Raw genomic sequence first — 18,657 nt, 5'->3', positions numbered from 1 at the left:
GTGTTTTATTAATCAGACATAAAAATGTTGCTATCTACTGAAGATAGCAACCATTAGCATCTTATGGTGCAATGCTATCTATGTTTGTCGTCAATCAGACATATGCTATGTTGCTATCTACTGAAGATAGCAAACATTAGCATCGTATGATGCAATGCCAACTATATTTGTAGACAACGTGTTTTATTAATCAGACATATGCTATGTTGCTATCTACTGAAGATAGCAAACATTGGCATCTTATGGTACAATGTTATCTATATTTGTAGACAACGTGTTTTATTAATCAGACATGCTATGTTGCTATCTACTAAAGATAGCAAACATTGGCATCTGATGATGCAATGCTATCTATATTATTTTGTAGCAATGTGTTTTATTAATCAGATATATACGGTATATGCTATGTTGCTATATACTGAAGATAGCAAACATTAGCATCTTATGATGCAATGCTATCTATATTTGTAGACAACGTGTTTTAGTAATCAGACATATGTTATGTTGCTATCTACTGAAGATAGCAAACTTTGCAATTTTATGGTACAATGCTATAGACAACGTGTTTTATTAATCAGACATATGCTATGATTTGAAATTACTTGGTACTCTAGGTCGGTAAACATGAGTAAGATTTAATCTTTCCACGGTGAAATCCTTTAGAGGCATGAGCTTTCGGAACTCTAGCGAGTGCCATCTTCAGAGCAAATAAATAAACACGATGATATGCCTTATACATGTATACATTAGGAGAATTGTCAATAGGACTGTCAAAGTGATTGACATAAAGTGTCAAGAGGGGGATGTCAAAATGATTGACAGGAAGTGTTCATGAGTCAATAAGGGATGGAACTTTTTGTTTAGAGAACCACAAAGGTTAATTGACTTGGTCAAAGGTCCTTTTGAATAATCTATTCCATTCAGGAGGAATGTCCACTCCTTTGGAGTAGAATGGATATTCCTTTCAGACCACTTGTGTTCATGTCCAAAATCTTGGTATTGTCCCAGTCAACATGGTCAATGTCGTGTTGGTTTTTCCACAAATGCTCAGCGACTACTGATTTTTGTGTGTTGCCAGAATCAGTGCTCTTGGGTGTTCATTAGTTCTCTTCTTCAAAGTTCTGCCAGTTTTACCAACGTAAACTTGGTCACAACATAATGCTATTTTGCTATCTACTAAAGATAGCAAACATTACGCAATTGCGCAATGTTATATTATATTAGGCAACGTGTTTTATTAACCAGACATATGCTATGTTGCTAACTACTGAAGATAGCAAACTTTAGCATTAAAAAAGTAAATGAGATATTTCAAGTTTTCTTTTTGATTTTGAAAGCATTACATAAAGTAGTGCAAACAAATAGGCTCAAACTTGATTGCAAAGGTGGTTTCTAGAAAAGGGGTAAATTTATTTTGTTGCAAAAGCTCTTACATCCACAAAAGGAGCTATATAAAATAAATAATAAAATAAATAGGAAAGCTTGAAAATTGTACCAAACCTATTCTTTTAGTTTCTATTCATCAACACTTTATTTGAACCCAAATTGAATTAAATTGAACAAGTAATACTTGCACAATTAAAAAAAGTTGTTTTTCTCAAAAAAGTCAAAAAGTGGATGCAAGGGCTTTTGCAACAAAGCTCTTCATATAGTGACATCATTAATATAATTGTCCTTCATCATTAATATTGTTCTCCTCATTCAAAGGTCGGACAACCGAATCGATCTTTTGACGTCATATCATAATCATATTGAATGACGTCATGCATGCGATTAGGGAACAATCCAAGATCGATGACAACAAAACCACTTGACAGCCTTGACATGAAACGAAGACGTCATCGATATTTTGGATTGTTCCCTTTTATAGTGTCTTGAAAATCGGTTTCCCCCGGGGGGGGTACTCAAGTTTGGTTTTGGTAGGGACGTGCCGCTGAGATTTTGGAAGTGGACCCATAAATATACCAATTTTTCAAGAAATTCGGACCCATTGATATACCAAAAGTCAAAATTTTTGGCAGAATTTAACCAAAATTGTCTTAGTTTTTACAAATTTTCCCAAAATTTTGGGAAAATTTTGGCTAGATTAAGGAAAAATTGGGCTATTTTCCGAGAAAATTTTGAAAAAAGGACCCATTCATATACCAAAATAGGCTTTGAAAAAGGGGTCATTGATATACCAAAAGGCTGAAAATGCTACCCATATTTGCGGCACGTCCCCATATGGTCATTTGTACTGAGTACCCCCCCGGGGTCGGTTTCATAGGACTGAGACCTTGCAAACGAGGTTATATTATAATAGTGTAACTTATCATGTTTATACAAGCATTTCCATGATATAAACCTCTTTTTATTCTACGGAAGATTATTATAATAAAGAAATAAACATTGCAAGGCTGTCATTGACGAGTCCAAACCCGGGAACCAAAATTGTGGGCGTAATCAAGTTATTTTCGTCCTGGTTCTGCTCACCCTATGCAGCTAGAAAAATCATTTCACAATATCCCAACATGCATCATTGTTTAAATACTGCACCATAAAAGTTTCACTTAGGAGGCCGACGATGTTGATGATAACACTCTGATAACAACCACTCAAAATAGTTATAGTACAATGTACGACCTATGATGCTATTGTTGATTATGATGATGACGACGATGATGATGATAGTGATGATGACTTTCGGATGGTGCTGCTGCATAGTGCTGCTGCAGCCCGGTGCTGCACATCATTGCAGTCGTTGATGACGATAATCATGAAAGAGAAGGTCGTGATGACAATGCCCACCATAATGATGAAGGTGGTCATGATGAAGGTGTTGATGAAGGTGATGATGAAGGTGATGATGAAGGCGGTGGTGAAGGTGACGATGAAGGTGATGCTGTTGAAGGTGATGACGATGAAGGTGATGACGATGAAGGTGATGATGAAGAAGGCGATGCTGCTGAAGGTGATGATAAAGGTGATGCTGCTGAAGGTGATGATGATGGTGATGATCAAGGCGATGATGAAGAAAGTGATGATGATGATGAAGCTGGTGATGATAAAGGTGATGATGAAGAATGTGATGGTCATGAGGGTGAAGATGATGAAGGTGGAGATGCTGAAGGCGATGATGAAGGGGATGATGATGGAAGTGATGACGATGAAGGTAATGATGAAGGTGATGATGATGGTGATGAAGGTGATAATAAAACAGGTGATGATGATGAAGCCGATGATGAAGAAAATGATGATGATGAAGGTGGTGATCATAAATGTGATGATGACGAATGTGATAATGATGAGGGTGATGATGGTGCTGATGAAGAAGGTGATGATGATGAGGGATGATGATGATGAAGTGATTGTGATGATGATGACGACGGTGATCAATATAATGATCATGCTGCTGGTGATGATGATGATGACGACGACGACGATAGTCATGCTGCTGCTGATGATGATGATTATGCTGCTGCTGATGATAATGATGATGACGATCACTAGTAATGACCATGCTGCTGGTGATGAAGATGAAGGCGATGATGAAGGTGATGACGAATGCGATGATGATGAAGTGATGATGATGAAGGTGATGAAGAAGGTGATGATGAAGGTGATGATGAAGGTGATGATGATGATGAAGTGATTGTGATGATGATGACGACGGTGATCAATATAATGATCATGCTGCTGGTGATGATGATGACGATAGTCATGCTGCTGCTGCCGCTTGCTGCTGATGTTGCTGATGATGATTATGCTGCTGCTGATGATAATGATGATGACGATCACTATAATGACCATGCTGCTGGTGATGAAGATGAAGGGGATGATGAAGGTGATGACGAATGCGATGATGATGAAGTGATGATGATGAATGTGATGAAGAAGGTGATGATGAAGGTGATGATGAGGGATGATGATGATGAAGTGATTGTGATGATGATGACGACGGTGATCAATATAATGATCATGCTGCTGGTTATGATGATGATGACGCGACGATAGTCATACTGCTGGTTCTGTTGCTGCTGCTGCTACTGTTGATGATGATGATGATGATGATGCTGATGATGATGATGACGATGATCACTATTTGCAAAGGATTGTGGGATTGCAAAGATTCTCCTCTTGATCTCGATCATGCAGAAAGTGTCTTTATTTCTAAAGAAGTGTGCAAGGTTACGTAACAAAGATGAATAGCACCATCCCGGATATGGGTGATTGATTAAATAGAATTGATCGCGCTGTCATATCATGTTTAATTCTATTGAATCTATTCGCATGATTTGCATCTTCATAAGGCCTTTCGCGATCATAGCATCTGCATGTGGTGACCATTATCAGTCATTCTCACTTCAGTCATTCAACTTGCTGCACATCAGGGAAGTGCCTGCTGCACTAAATATACATGTATAACTTGAACTTATAATTATATACTCAGTCATAACCATAGTAATTTTGAATCAAAAAGTAAAGGGTGTTCTAAATCGCCATACATTGGCGACATACTTGCAGACAGAAGAGGCAAAACCAAGTCATCAAAATGCTTGAATTCGTTCCAGGGGTAAGTAAAATAGCGTCAACTTATAAATGAAATTGGGCGTTGTCACGCACTAGATTTAATAATTCGTGATTGGTATTCAGTAAAAGACGGTAAAATTATGACATGCATGACTTTCGTCTTTAAAATATAAGATGCATTGGCTTGTAAAAGTTTTTGTGGGTAATATTTAGAGAACACTAGGTTTAATGTTGGAAGATATTCAGTGATATCATGTACGGTATTAAATACCTGACATGCATAACTTTCTTTTTAGGCCATGTAGTTCGTCGATTTTTTTAAAAATCCCCACTAATTCTGTATCTCGTGCAGATTCAGATTTTGTTAATTACATATTTAATATTGCATATAATGTTATTAATATTATAATATTAAGATGCATCTATTTTATAATGATATAGTATTCATGCTTTCATACCTAAATTTAACTTTGGATTTGCCAATTCACATTGATACGGTGGTTAAAACTTTTAAAAACATGTCCTGAAATTGGATTGCTTTTAGGGAACGGATAGCACGTAGGCTTATTTCTTATGGAACCTGAGATACCCGACCACTGGGTACCCGACACACCAACTTGCATTTTGAATACGAGGAATGTCCTTCTGAAATCAAATAATATTAATTATTTTAAATTCTCGATATAATACAAATTTTATTGCAAATGATCAAAAATGAATATTTTTGAAATTTATCAGTCCTCGAAGTAAATTATATATAAATCTAATATGTACTTTTAATGCTTTTCATCTCGGCTACATAGGCCTACACTTTAAAAAGTGTATGTAGCTGGGATGAAAAGCCGTCCATCATGAAAATTCTGATCTTTTGTATTGAAGATATACCCCCTAGACAAAAAACAACAACAAAAAAACATAAAAAGGCAAGCTTTCATTTTGCATAGTTAATGCATTGTAGTCCCGATCGTAGTTCTTTCTTCGAATGAAGCGAATTGACGCATACATTATATAGGCCTACATGTTATAATCGGTTATTTCTTCACAATCAGTAAACCGATTCAAGTAAAATAAGCGTATGTCTTGTCTTGTCTTGTCTTGTCTTGTCTTGGTTAAGTCGGCAGGTTCAGTCTTGCTGTACTTTCGTATAAGATGGGTTACTGTTTTTTTTAATATTTGGATTCTGGTGCCTACTTCTCAACTTAATGTCAATACGACAATTGTACATAATTATGAACATTAATTTCTAATATCATAAATAAATACAATTATGAATGAAGTGGCCTCAATGTATAACATAATATGAATTGTATTATATTGGAAACAGATTGGGAAAACACAGTACATTTCCAAATGAACAAGCAGAGAAGATATGTAGGAAAGCAAAATCAAATCGCGTCTCAAAACCTTAAATTTATAGATGCAGCCTACCCATCGGCAAAAACGTCTAAAAGGCTATAAACGCGTTGTTGTTTTGGGCAAAACGTTTATAACATTTGATGAATGTCACACTCGGATTATAGGTTATAAAATATTTTCAAAACGTATGATGTGAACAATTACTACAACAACAATGAATATATTAATAACAAAATGTCAAAATATCAATTTGGTATAAATTCCTTATAACAATATATAAGCTTATATTACATATATAGATACAGGCCTATTAAGAATACGATAATACGATTAAGCATCATTAATTTGATCTCGTGCGCTAGTTTGTAATGTTTGAATGTTTCCATGTTCCAGTGTATGATGCGTAGGCCTCTTCCCTTGTTTGCATGATTATATTAGGCCGGCGGGTAAGCATCATTAATTGATCTCGTACACTGGTATGTAATGTGTTGTTTGTACTGTTTACCCCGTATGACTGCTCATATCCATAAGTACCAGACTTGAGTCCTGTTTATCAGGGACAGTCGGTGTAGCTCAGTGGTAAGAGCGCTCGCCCGACAAGCGAGAGGTCTGGGGTTCGAGTCCCCGCACAGGCAGGTATGTCCGGAGTTTTTACTCTGGTATATCTGCCTATGCATGTAATGTTTCCATTTGTAAATTCATGTTTAATTGTGCTAGTGTGCGATGCGTAATTCTTCTTTCCCCTGTATATTGATATATTAAGGGGGTACTACACCCCTGGCCAATTTTGTGCCTATTTTTGCATTTTTCTCAAAAATTATAGCGCATTGGTGACAAATAAGATATTTATATTATAGGGGCAAGGACTACAACTAGTGCACTGAAAATTCAGCAACTCAAGGCAAGTGGTTATTGATTTATTGATCAAATATTGGTTTTCCCTCATTTTTGACTGTAACTCCACAACTGTTGTCTCTGTTGAAATAATATTTCCTGTGCAGTAGTTGTAGTCCTTGCCCCTATAATATACATATCTCACTTGTCACCAATGCGCTATAATTTTTGAGAAAAATGCAAAAATAGGCACAAAATTGGGCAGGGGTGTAGTACCCTTAAGAATACGATTAAGCATCATTAATTTGATCTCGTGCGCTAGTTTGTAATGTTTGAATGTTTCCATATTCCAGTGTATGATGCGTAGGCCTCTTCCCTTGTTTGCATGATTATATTAGGCCGGCGGGTAAGCATCATTAATTGATCTCGTACACTGGTATGTAATGTGTTGTTTGTACTGTTTACCCCGTATGACTGCTCATATCCATAAGTACCAGACTTGAGTCCTGTTTATCAGGGACAGTATGTGTAGCTCAGTGGTAAGAGCGCTCGCCCGACAAGCGAGAGGTCTGGAGTTCGAGTCCCCGCACAGGCAGGTATGTCCGGAGTTTTTACTCTGGTATATCTGCCTATGCATGTAATGTTTCCATTTGTAAATTCATGTTTAATTGTGCTAGTGTGCGATGCGTAATTCTTCTTTCCCCTGTATATAAGCTTATACATAATGATATTAAATACATAACATTCAGTTGCTACCAGGGCTATAATAACACATTGCGTAACATATGACTAGTCTATTTTGTTAAAACTTGTTTGTCAATCACATCTTGCGCTATTTTAATATAGGTTTGAACGTAGGGCCCATATCTGGGAAGTGAATTTGGACAAATGAACAAGGCCAGGGAAAAAGGCCCGTTTTTTTCTGCCTCCGCAGGAGGTAGTATGCTTTGAAATTTACACCTAAAATGCCGCACATTGCGCGGCATGTAGGCCGATTGTACAAATTTATATTCTGACAAGTACTCTAATTTCCGCCCAATATCGAGAGCCCAATATATATCCCCCACCTCTTTGCGCCATACATAAATTCGCCTATCGCCATTTCCGAATGTTCAAAAAGGTAATCACGCTTCCTCAGCATGTGCAATAAATTAGCATTAAAATTAATCTTATTCTATAGGGATTCTAGAAACGCCTAGCACGTGGCGCCAATGGCGTGGGTCTATCAAGTTAATGAATTATGCATTAGAATATTTTCAAACTCATATGTTGTATAATTGAAGACCGAATTAAAAGAGACTAGCTTGCGTATGCCGTCCTGTAAACCAGACCAAAAATGCCATACTGCGCAGGTCAGCAACCAATCACGGCGCGCCTTTGTCATGACGTCAGACGCAAACTAGTCTTTTTTTAATTCGGTCTTTAATTATAGGTGTAGCCAGGCGGCGGATGACATAATCGAGCCGGCAACTCGTGAAACCGCTCGGCCGTATGGCATTTTCCATATACTCAGTTAGTTTTGTGGGGTTCATTATCGAACCCCAACGGTTTTAGCTTGTATTTATATTATTTATCAACATAGGCCTATTTTTTTGTTTTATTTCTTTTGTTTTAAAATTTTAAAATAATCCCATTCAATTACACGGTTGACGATGAAAATTTACTGAATTTAGGGAATGCACGTCATACACCACCTGGGTGTAGCCTCAGCGCTCATCAGCAGCCACACCACCTCAATGCCTTCGGTGTGATCAGCAGCTTTATCGTTGAAGACAAGTTGGAAAACCGTTATGCTGTGGCAATGGGAATACACCTCAAACAAGGTTTAATTTCATGATTACATGAAACCTGATTATTAATGCAAAAACTTTGGCTGGAGAAGTTGAAGCTGACGTTCATGGCGACACTTTGGATGTGATAATTTGACATCATGGATTGTTTTGTGCAAAATTGGAGGTATTTTTGTGCCACGGCGAGTCAGCAGACCGACTGGCATGCATGCTAGGCTCGACTAGGCCACAATCATGATCCGATGCATTTGAACTGCAATGTATGGTATGATACGCCTAGCCGCGCCTATGGCCGGCTTCATTGCTGCCCGGGCATTGCTGTTCAAATACATGTACTAAAGTATTGCAATTTTATTGCGTTGATATAATTCGGAATAATTCGTTTTAAAGTATTTGCTTCCCCAATTCCCATGCGTGGTTGTGTTTTATGTTCTACTGAGTACTGTTGCAATATTTTTGCATGCATACCCATGACCGTTTCAAGACTTTGACTGAGAAATTTGCTTTTTGTTTGTTAAGATAAAAATAAAAATAAAATGCAAGAATCATCTTTCCCCACACAATACTTCTTACAAACAAGGTGTTGATATTGGCCCTTTCGATGCAAGACAAAGCACAAATGAAGGAAACAAAACAAAACTATAATGTTTTTGATTTTTTATTCAATTACACATACAAAAGAGTAATGACCTATAAAAAGACCCCCCTAAATATAATAATATTAATATTATTTTAGTCCTGAATACAAAATATAATAAACAAGCATTAAAAAAATCTGAAACGTTACAATCGTAATTTTCAGTCAAAAAATCCACGAGAAATGACTCTTGATACAACTTAGGCATATATGCATTCAAAAAACAGAAACGGCTGCCTGCATCTGGAACTCTTCATATCTGAAAGTTTGAAGGTCTTATTTCATACATCAGAATTATCTGCAAGATTGCAAGATGGCTTTAGGTGACCGTGGCCCTATTGGCTAATGCACAAATTTAGATTTTCTTTCTATTTAAATAATATGTTAAAGCTTATGCCCTGTAGATTACATTCGGTTCTTGAGATATGGCCTGTCAAAATGGTGCGAACCCAAAACAAAAAATTGGCAACAACTTTCTTTTTATTTACTATATTTTTGACAAGTCCAGTTGCCAGATGATTTTCTAATTACATGTATGAATTATGCAAAGTAAAGATTTCAGATACAATTAAAAGAGCTATAGTAGGCCTACTGAGGCATGGTACATGGGTAGAACACACACTGTAGACCTACTACAAAATTACGGTTAGTTTTGGCAAATTTCAATTTGCATAATTAATTTGGGCCACTTATTAGAAAAGTTGATTAGGGCCCTAATTAATTATGCAAATGGAAATTTGCATGGAAAAAAACATTCATGGGTTTTATATCTTATTTTGTAGCCGATCTGAACATTCTACTTTGTACAATTCTTGCATATATAATTAGAAAATAAGGCCTACCTGACATCATTGCATATCAAAAATAAAAGAAATTTGTTGCCAACTTCTTGGTTTCGCGCCATTTTGACAGGCCATATATTTTGGTAACCGAATATCCGATTAAAATAAAATTTTCAGTCTTGTAATCAGGAGAGAATGGACTCACATATTTCAATCAGACAAAAATCTATATCCAATAGCGTTACCTTAAAGCTAGCATTATAAGTGTCTCCTTAACTAATAACAAAAGGTGCCCACTGGTATCTTGGAGGCATTGTCTTTTTTAAAGACATTTCTTGTCTTATTTAATTAAGAAAAATAAGTATACTACAGTACAGGCCATATAATATGTAACATCTTGTTTAGTATGATAGGCTATAATGTAACATGAATATTTTTAAATATGACTTTTGGCCCATTCTCCGATAAAGCGTTCAAGTGATTTGGTCTCCGGAATGACAAAATGCCAACCACAAAGAATTCATAAAATTCATTAAGAATCGTAAACTTTAATAGTTTAAGAACACAAAACAATGCATGGGTGATTTTTCAACAATACTTCATTTTTGAGCAATATTACTTGTACGTATTGGGGGGGGTGGTAACGTATCTGTGAAACCCAATGTACTAAAGTGTGGTATGGTATTTGGCTTCATTTATCACAGCGTTTTTTCCGAGGGGAGTAGAATTTAGGTAACGTATCTGTGACGATATGAACGTAACGTCAGGACTTTCTGTCATTTTTTTACTTTGAAACCATTGTGTTATGTTCCATATATATAATATAACTATGGAGCCTGCTTGATCCATCACATATGAGAACATTCATCTAGCCAATTATCTTCACAGATTGTTATTCATTAGAAATATGGTAACGTATCTGTGAACAATATTGGCGACATAGTCTGAAAGACCTGTTGGAAAAATTAATAATCGGTGTTGTGATGATTTATACTTTATAAATATAGGGCATGATACCAGCTAATGAAAAATACCTATAATCCTTTATATGCGCGCATGTTTAGAGAGCAGGGACACATTATACGGAACACACCTTGGCTGGCGACATGGAGGAAAACAATGGACATGCATAATCAGCTTTATTGTTTTATACTTTCTCACACATTTTAAAAAACAACTAAGTATAAGTTATATTAATAAAAGTTATTTCTTTCTGACGAAACAACTCTGAATACGACTTGAAACTATAGGCGACACATATTTGGCATTTTGAACACTTTATCGGAGAATGTGCCTTTTGTTAAAATGTTTTGTCAATCGCATATTGCGCGGCTGTGATCTTATATCTTATATTTGATTGAGAAACTTGGGCCAGGCCTGGGACGTGATTTTGGACAAATGAAAAGGGCCAGTGAAAAGGGCTCATTTTTCCTTGAAAAAAAATATAGGCCTATTGGGAGATTTTTCAAAACTAAAAAACAAACAAAAATGTAACACCTGCCGGTTTTCGGCTCAAAATTAACACATTATCAGACCACGGATATTTGAATGTGATCAGACCAGATATGGGAAAATATGGTTTTCCCATTATAGGGGTTAGTTTTATCATTTTCCCGGAGTTGGGGTGGGCAGCCATCTTCAGAAGTGACTGGTATAATCTCGAGGCGTCGGGAAGTAAGGGCCGGTATAAAATGTCGTTTTTTTAAAAAAGGAGAGGGGGGGGGGTTATTATCGAGGTTTAAAAAATGAGAGGTTCATTGAGTAGGCCTATAAGATTTGTGAAAAAGAGATCATTTGGTGTAAAATTGTGAAAACAAGGCGGGTCATCGGGAAGAAGATTTAATTTTACATGAATTTCATGCTCAAAATGTCCCCCAAAGCACTGTAACATGGGGGGGGGCTTTAAAATTGCCAAAAAAAATCGGTGGGCACCATGGGGGTTCTGAGTCAGAAAATGTTGCAAAATACAGGTCACAAACACCCATTTTCCCTCTGTTTTATCATAATTTTTTAAACTTTACCTAGGATTATTGGGGGGGGTGCTGGAAGGTATTCCAGCCCGCACCAAAATTGAGGGGCTGAGCCCCCCCGGTTCCTAAGCCTATGACAGGCACATATCAGTCACTTCGAAAGTTTAGTACCCCCGGGTCATTTTCAAAACTGATTTTCAAAGTTTACATGTATTGAAAATCATGATTGTGGGATTTTAGATTTAAATGTCCCTTTTTTTTTCCCTCACTTTGTTTATATATATCAGGTAGCTGGTGACGAGCAAAAGGGACATCAGTTTATTTCGGATGGAGGCGTCGTCGCAACGTCATCTATTAACCGAGGAAAGGATTTACTTATCAATGAGGACTTGAAACCAAAAAGACGGGGTTGTACTACTCGATTCTTGCTCCTGACAATTTGTGGTTTATCTGTTCTGCTGGCGATCAGTATATTCGCAATCGTTGTGGTATTTGAATTTGTTGGTAGGTATAAGATCCCGGGGGTAATTTTCGGGAGGGGGGAGGTCTAAAATCAACAAATTGTGTGCAAAATTGCCGTGGACATTTTCGTAATCTTGGGGTTTTACTGGGGGCAAGATTTCTTACTGGGGGAAGTTTCCCCCATGCCCCCCCCCCTCTGTGGCGCTGCCACTGCCACTGATTATGGTACGGGAATATGTATATAAAAATGCATAAAGGGACCCGTGTCCGGGATGGATGTAAGTTGTATGTTTGGGGGTGGAGCTGAGGGACAATGGCCATATGCATTATATGTATGTATATGTATGTAATGTGAATAATTTTTTAATCTGACATTCTAACAACTTTTGTCCCTACCAGCTAAAATGTTTTGAAAAGCCCGTCTATTCCAGAGGCACCACTTGATCCTCACGAAGTGACTAATCTTTATACTTTACTTTAATTTAAAGGAGTATTTCGTGATACTAGCATCCACATTTTATGACATTTTAAAATAGATATCCATGAAAAAAACTTGCGCCTATTCCCGGGGGCCTATTCCCAAAATTTTAGTTGATTCCGATTTTGCGTTTGCGAGTCAATATGCATGATTATGTGTATTACACTGCTCCATCTGACACTGCTCCATAGACAATGTGTTGTAATTTCGTTCTGGCATACCAGAACGAAATTCAAATTTCATGGTATCTTTGCTAAACGAATTAATCTGCAAGAACTTTTTTGTACATAAACATTATGCAGCCAGACGTTCCCAGTGATATAAAAGTCTCAACTTCTTTTGAGAAAAGGGGGGGATGATGCTGTGGATCACGAAATGCGTTTGAAAGATGCCAAAACAGATGGAGAACAGATGAAGAAAACCATTTTGATGCAGTCTGTATTTATTTTGCGCAGTCTCTAGTCATAAACAGACGGAAAACTCTCATGAAAGTCACTGATTTTGTTAAATAGGCCTGTATTTTTATATTATATTATTTATTAAGCTACATATGCCTTTTTTCCTTTAGGGACTGAATTGCACGACCGTTTTGAAGAAGACTATGATGGATTTGAAAATGGTAAGACATTTGAAACATTAAAAATTAAAAGGAGATTAGAGGGCAACACTAAGGACACAAGCTATCAATAGTCACAATCCTACATATGCAGACATTTTGATTGGTGGATAGTTTTACGAGATATTTTCTTTCAATTCCAAGGCAAGAATGGTAGGCCTATAACCAGTGGGTGCGGCAACAGTGGCGTAGCTAGGGGTTGCCCTGGGTCAAGGATACATGATGGTGCCCCAATTCTTGAAACAATAACACACAGAAGGAATTTGCAGAAATAAATAATTTTGGTTATAATGAAGTTCGGTCTGAAATTGATCTTTTAAATAGAATATTTGTGATGAAATGCGCGCGAAGCAAGCAAAAATGTTGACTTTCATCGCTTGGAGGGGTGCAGAATTGATGCTGAATTGGTCAATTTGGCGCCCCTCTCAAGGTGGCAACAGTATTTTTTTGGTGGAGGGTCTATTAAGGAGGTCATAAAATTTGTGCCCCCAATAGATTTCTGCGATGTTTTGCTCTGACTGGGGAGGGAATGAAGGCAAATGGGCTATTCCAGTTGAAATCCACACTACCCCTGTGGAAGATTTTGGAAATATCTTCCAAAGGGGAAGTATGTTTTTCAAATGTAATTGGTCCGGGTTAATCATTTTGAAACCCACACTCCCCCTGTATTATGGCCTTATCTATATCTTCCACAACTGGAACGAGTATTTCAAATGGAAGGGAATACCCAACTGTCTATTCTATTCAAAATTCATTCTCCCTCTGTGGCAGACTTTAGCTAAATCTTCTACAGGGGTAGTGGGGACTTTAAATAGAATAGCCCAATTGAGGCAAAATGTCCTCCATGATGATGTTACTGAATTTGTAGTAAACCCTCGCTTTCACTTTTATTCTAAGACTCATTTGTAGACATAGTACCAAGCGAGCACCTGTTCGGAGTACACTTGAAACCTCAGACCAAGCTTGGAGAAAAACTACGACTGAGGGGTGGAAGAGATGAACTGGAAGGGCGACTGGAAATACAGTATGATGGCAGGCAAGTCTATGGGAGAGTTCGTAAAATTATAGTAGATCAATATGGAAATGTAACCCCAGGGCCTGGCGATCCCTAAAAAAGGAAAGAAAAGGAGAAAGGAAGAGAGAAAGGAAGAGAGAAAGGGAGAAAGAGGAGGAGAGAGAGGTAGAAGGGGTGAGAGTATGAGATGTGTCTCTCACATCATATGAGAGAAGGGGAGGGGGTTTAAAAACTACAATAAGCTGGTCATACATTTTCTTTATTGTATGAAATAGACAAAAGAATCAACGATTTTGCAAGATTGACAAAATATGTGACCCCTCAGCACAACTGAGCCCTGAAGTCGCCAATCATCATTTTTGAGATATTCAACCAAAATATTCTGCTTGAAATTAGCTTTAAAATGATGTACATCATGTCTATAGTACTTGACATTTAAGTAGTGAAAAGTCAATAAAACAGTCAATAAATCCTTTGTTTCCTATTGTTTATTGTTAAGTTCGATGGAGCATATCTCAATAGTGGCTCTGGCGACATCCGGGCTCAGTTGTGCTGAGGGGTCACATATGTGCATGTCAGATCACCCCTCCGTACCACATCCTTCATCAGCACAAATGGAGTATCACCCTGGGGCAGAGTGGCAAGCCCCCCTCCCCTACTCAGTTGACAGAAATGTTGTGACAAAAATTACAATTTACATCTTCCTTTTGTTTATTTTAGACCTAAAATTAACCCCATTTTGAGCAATTTGGCATTAACATTGCATTTCGTTTGCCCGCTTCGCACACATTTACGCCAGTAAAACCATTTTGAGAGTACGGCAGCGAAATTACTTTTTTTTTCATCTTGATCTTGAGAGCTATAATTCCATCCTAAAAGACCCAATCACCACTGGTGGCAAGAATGTTTGCACCATGTATGTCAAAGTTCACTTTTCAAAACGCAAACTGGTTAGGATAACAAAAACGACTGGTACTAGATGACCTCAAAAGGTCAAGTCATCTGTAAAAATTAAAATTGCAAAATGGCAACAAGAAATGTCATCCTTTTGAGCAAAAATACAGCTTATTTAACCAATGTCAACATGGGGTCATCAGGTAAAATATTTACCTAACATATTAAGAGCTATTAAGTACTTGGTAATAATTAGTACTCAGTAATGGAAACTAATGTTCATCATTTTTCGGCCCAAATTATTTTGACAAAATATGACTTCACAGATGTAAACATCAATTTACTCATTTTTAGCTGCCATTCCTCCAGCTAGCTCATTCAAATCCCTGGTCTGTGATTGCTAGCCCCTCCAAGCCTATTCAATCATGATTACCCCCCCCCCCCACACACACACACAGACACCCCCCCACACGCACACCGACCCATGTCTCTACACATACACCCCGATTCTTTTTAAGTAAATTGAGTTTTGAACTAATGTTTAAACTATTTTGTTCTTTCCTTGAGTAAAGATGGGGAACTATATGCCATGATAAATTCAACTTAGACGCTGCTGATGTCGCATGTAAACAACTAGGCTTCCCAGACGGGGCTGAAAAGCGGTGGAGAAATGCACGCTTTGGTGCAGGTAGCGGGCAGATTTGGTTGGACAATGTCAGATGTGATGGGACGGAGACAGACTTGGATCAATGCAGACACAGGCCATGGGGGCGCCACAACTGTAACCATGGGAAAGATGTTGGTGTGAGGTGTAATCCAATTCCTGAACCTGTAGGTATGAAGATGACTTATATAGCATGTGGCACAATATGGTCAAAACCGAGAAATCAGCAGTACTTGGAATTGAAAAATTGGCAAAAATAAAGTGTCTCTAAACTAAGTGTCATTCTGGAAAATATGATGATCAAATCTTGTGAACTTTTATTTTTACATCAATTTCAATAATACCTGTGTGTTTTCTATGGGAAACTTAAGTTACTAAGGGGATAATATGTTACCATTAGATTGAAAGGAGTGCTGTAAGCTCTTTTGTTGACAATGCAAAAACTAATTGTTTTGACATAAAACAATGCAATGTTGCCTTTTAGTTTAAAAAGAAACTTTTGTTAAAGGGGAATTGATAGCTTCAATAAATTTAAATGAAACTTACAATTAGGATACTTTTCATTTAGCCTATTTTCTTTCCTAAGTACTTGGTAGCATGGCAGGATAATAACAACACAATACACAGGTAATCGGGCACGGTTTTAGTACATTTTATTAGGGTTTTAAAATTAATGGTAACGTATGTTTCCGTCACGTAGGTTACATTTTAACTTCAAAGTGCCCGACAAGTATGTTAGAAATGCGTTAATGAAATAATGTTAATAAAGTTTATCAAGTGCACCTGTGACTATAATTTGCTCAACAGTTTATAGTCACTTTTTTGTTTTAATCCAGCACTTTATGGTAACGTATGTAACATTTCTTAAAAATACGGTCTGGATTTTTGAATTTCCTAGGAGTTCTTCTCAAATACATAAATCATGTGGACCCAGGCCCGTACGCAGGATTTTTTTTGGGGGGGTGCTGATTTAAAAAAGTGGACCTTTTTTCACAAGGGGGGGGGCAATTTTGTAAAAATTGGACTTTTCCTCAAATATTTGGACCTTTTTTGGCCAAAAGTGTAAAAATCCTGATTTTGTCATAGTGTAAAAAGTGTAAAAACCCTGATTTTGTCATATTTTGGGACTTTTTGTATACTTTTGCACATGGGGGGGTGCGACCGCACCCCCCTGCGTACGGGCCTGTGTGGACCTGAAAACATTACTATCATATAGCTTGCATGATAAATAGTATTTTTAAGGACACCTTTTTCAGTGTCTGCAACCACTAAGGTACGTGTTAACACATCGGGGTAACGTAGGTTTCACGAAACCTTGCGACATATTTCGATGGTATTTCTAAAAACTCAAAGTAGGCCATGGCATTTAAATTTTCACTGCTTTGCATCAGTTTAGATTGTTACTTCAAATACGAGCCATGTACTAACTGAATGCACGTCTGGTTATAAGAATGAGCAACATTAAATATCAAAAATATTTCACCTGCGACACAGTGTTTTGACCATAAATCCCTAAAACAATATGTTGTGGTTTATAAAAGGAATTTATGCGAGATTAAAAAACATTGCCATTTTTCTCAGTGTAGTCTGGTACATTGTTTGATTATACAAAAGAAATTAACAATGGAAGTTAAAGCATTCGTGAAAATTATAATTCAATGTGTGCGACACAATTTTTTCCAAGTACTATCGATTTATCGGTTTTGACCCAATATAGTGGTTGGGCTACTTGGCGATCACTTGCTGTTACTCAAAATAGCATGCCGCTACTTACCTAAAATCGGCCTACTTTTGCCAGTATCAGCAGTAATTTGATTTTCCTTTCGAGCATGGAAGAAAGAGATAAGAAGGAACCACAACGAACGCATTCACTTTGTACACTCCCTTTACCGACATTTAATTGACATTGTTATTCATGAGGATTTACTTTGATCAATACCCAGCGTTAAATAGGTGATTGGTATTGTACTCCATGTATTTGCATGTCTTCTGGAGCGTGTCTGAAGGATGATTTGAACTAATGACCTTCCGTGCAAGCACTCTATAGGATTTTCTCTGGTGACGTGATCATCGGTCATTGATGGCCTACATCTTTTTCTTCCATTTAGCCCAATTTTCCCGAACTTTGATGACTTTTTTCTCAGAGTTGGCAGTCTTTGGCACTGAAACGAGTTAGCTAGTTACGATTATACACATATAAACTATTAAATTAAACAGGTTTCATGTACCGGACTCAACCGGAACATTGTACATTATTTAAGAATATTTTGCATCTTTTTTTCATCGAAAAAGTCACCAAAATCTTACCTTATTTGCTAAAGATGAAACTCAGCAAAAAAAAGCGGCCGATTTTGATGACCTTTTCGATGTTTTAAAGACATTTTCTACATAACACGATCAAGAAAACAGTTTGACTGTAGATCCCAAAACAAAGCTACTATTCAAGTTCAGAGCATCAGTGAAATTCCATAATCTTACTTCTGGGTAGCGTTTGTTTGTTCTTGGATGGGTTTGTTATAGTTTTTTCAGTAATTATTTACGCCAAGCATCGATCGCGGTAAATGGATCATACATGAAAGTAAGTACCATTGATAGCTTTTCTTTTCATCGTCAATAGATATCGGATTAAAACTTGGCGATCGAAGTCGTT

The 18,657-nt window shown here is 37.2% G+C and overlaps 1 protein-coding gene across 1 annotated transcript in view; it reads left to right on the top strand.

The window, feature by feature from the left end:
- Positions 1-4,286: 4,286 nt before the first annotated feature.
- LOC140166198 (neurotrypsin-like) overlaps positions 4,287-18,657 on the top strand; it is a 31,120-nt gene continuing 16,749 nt past the window's right edge. The window contains exons 1-5 of the mRNA XM_072189604.1: positions 4,287-4,552; positions 12,166-12,382; positions 13,387-13,437; positions 14,332-14,470; positions 15,916-16,178. Of these exons, the coding sequence (XP_072045705.1) occupies positions 4,532-4,552; positions 12,166-12,382; positions 13,387-13,437; positions 14,332-14,470; positions 15,916-16,178 (691 nt within the window). The 5' untranslated portion in view covers positions 4,287-4,531. The remainder of the gene's footprint in view (positions 4,553-12,165; positions 12,383-13,386; positions 13,438-14,331; positions 14,471-15,915; positions 16,179-18,657) is intronic.

Source organism: Amphiura filiformis, chromosome 12 (assembly GCF_039555335.1).
Source record: "Amphiura filiformis chromosome 12, Afil_fr2py, whole genome shotgun sequence".
Taxonomy (NCBI): domain Eukaryota; kingdom Metazoa; phylum Echinodermata; class Ophiuroidea; order Amphilepidida; family Amphiuridae; genus Amphiura; species Amphiura filiformis.
Note: the sequence above shows the minus strand (reverse complement) of the source record. Positions and strands in the feature narration are given on the sequence as shown.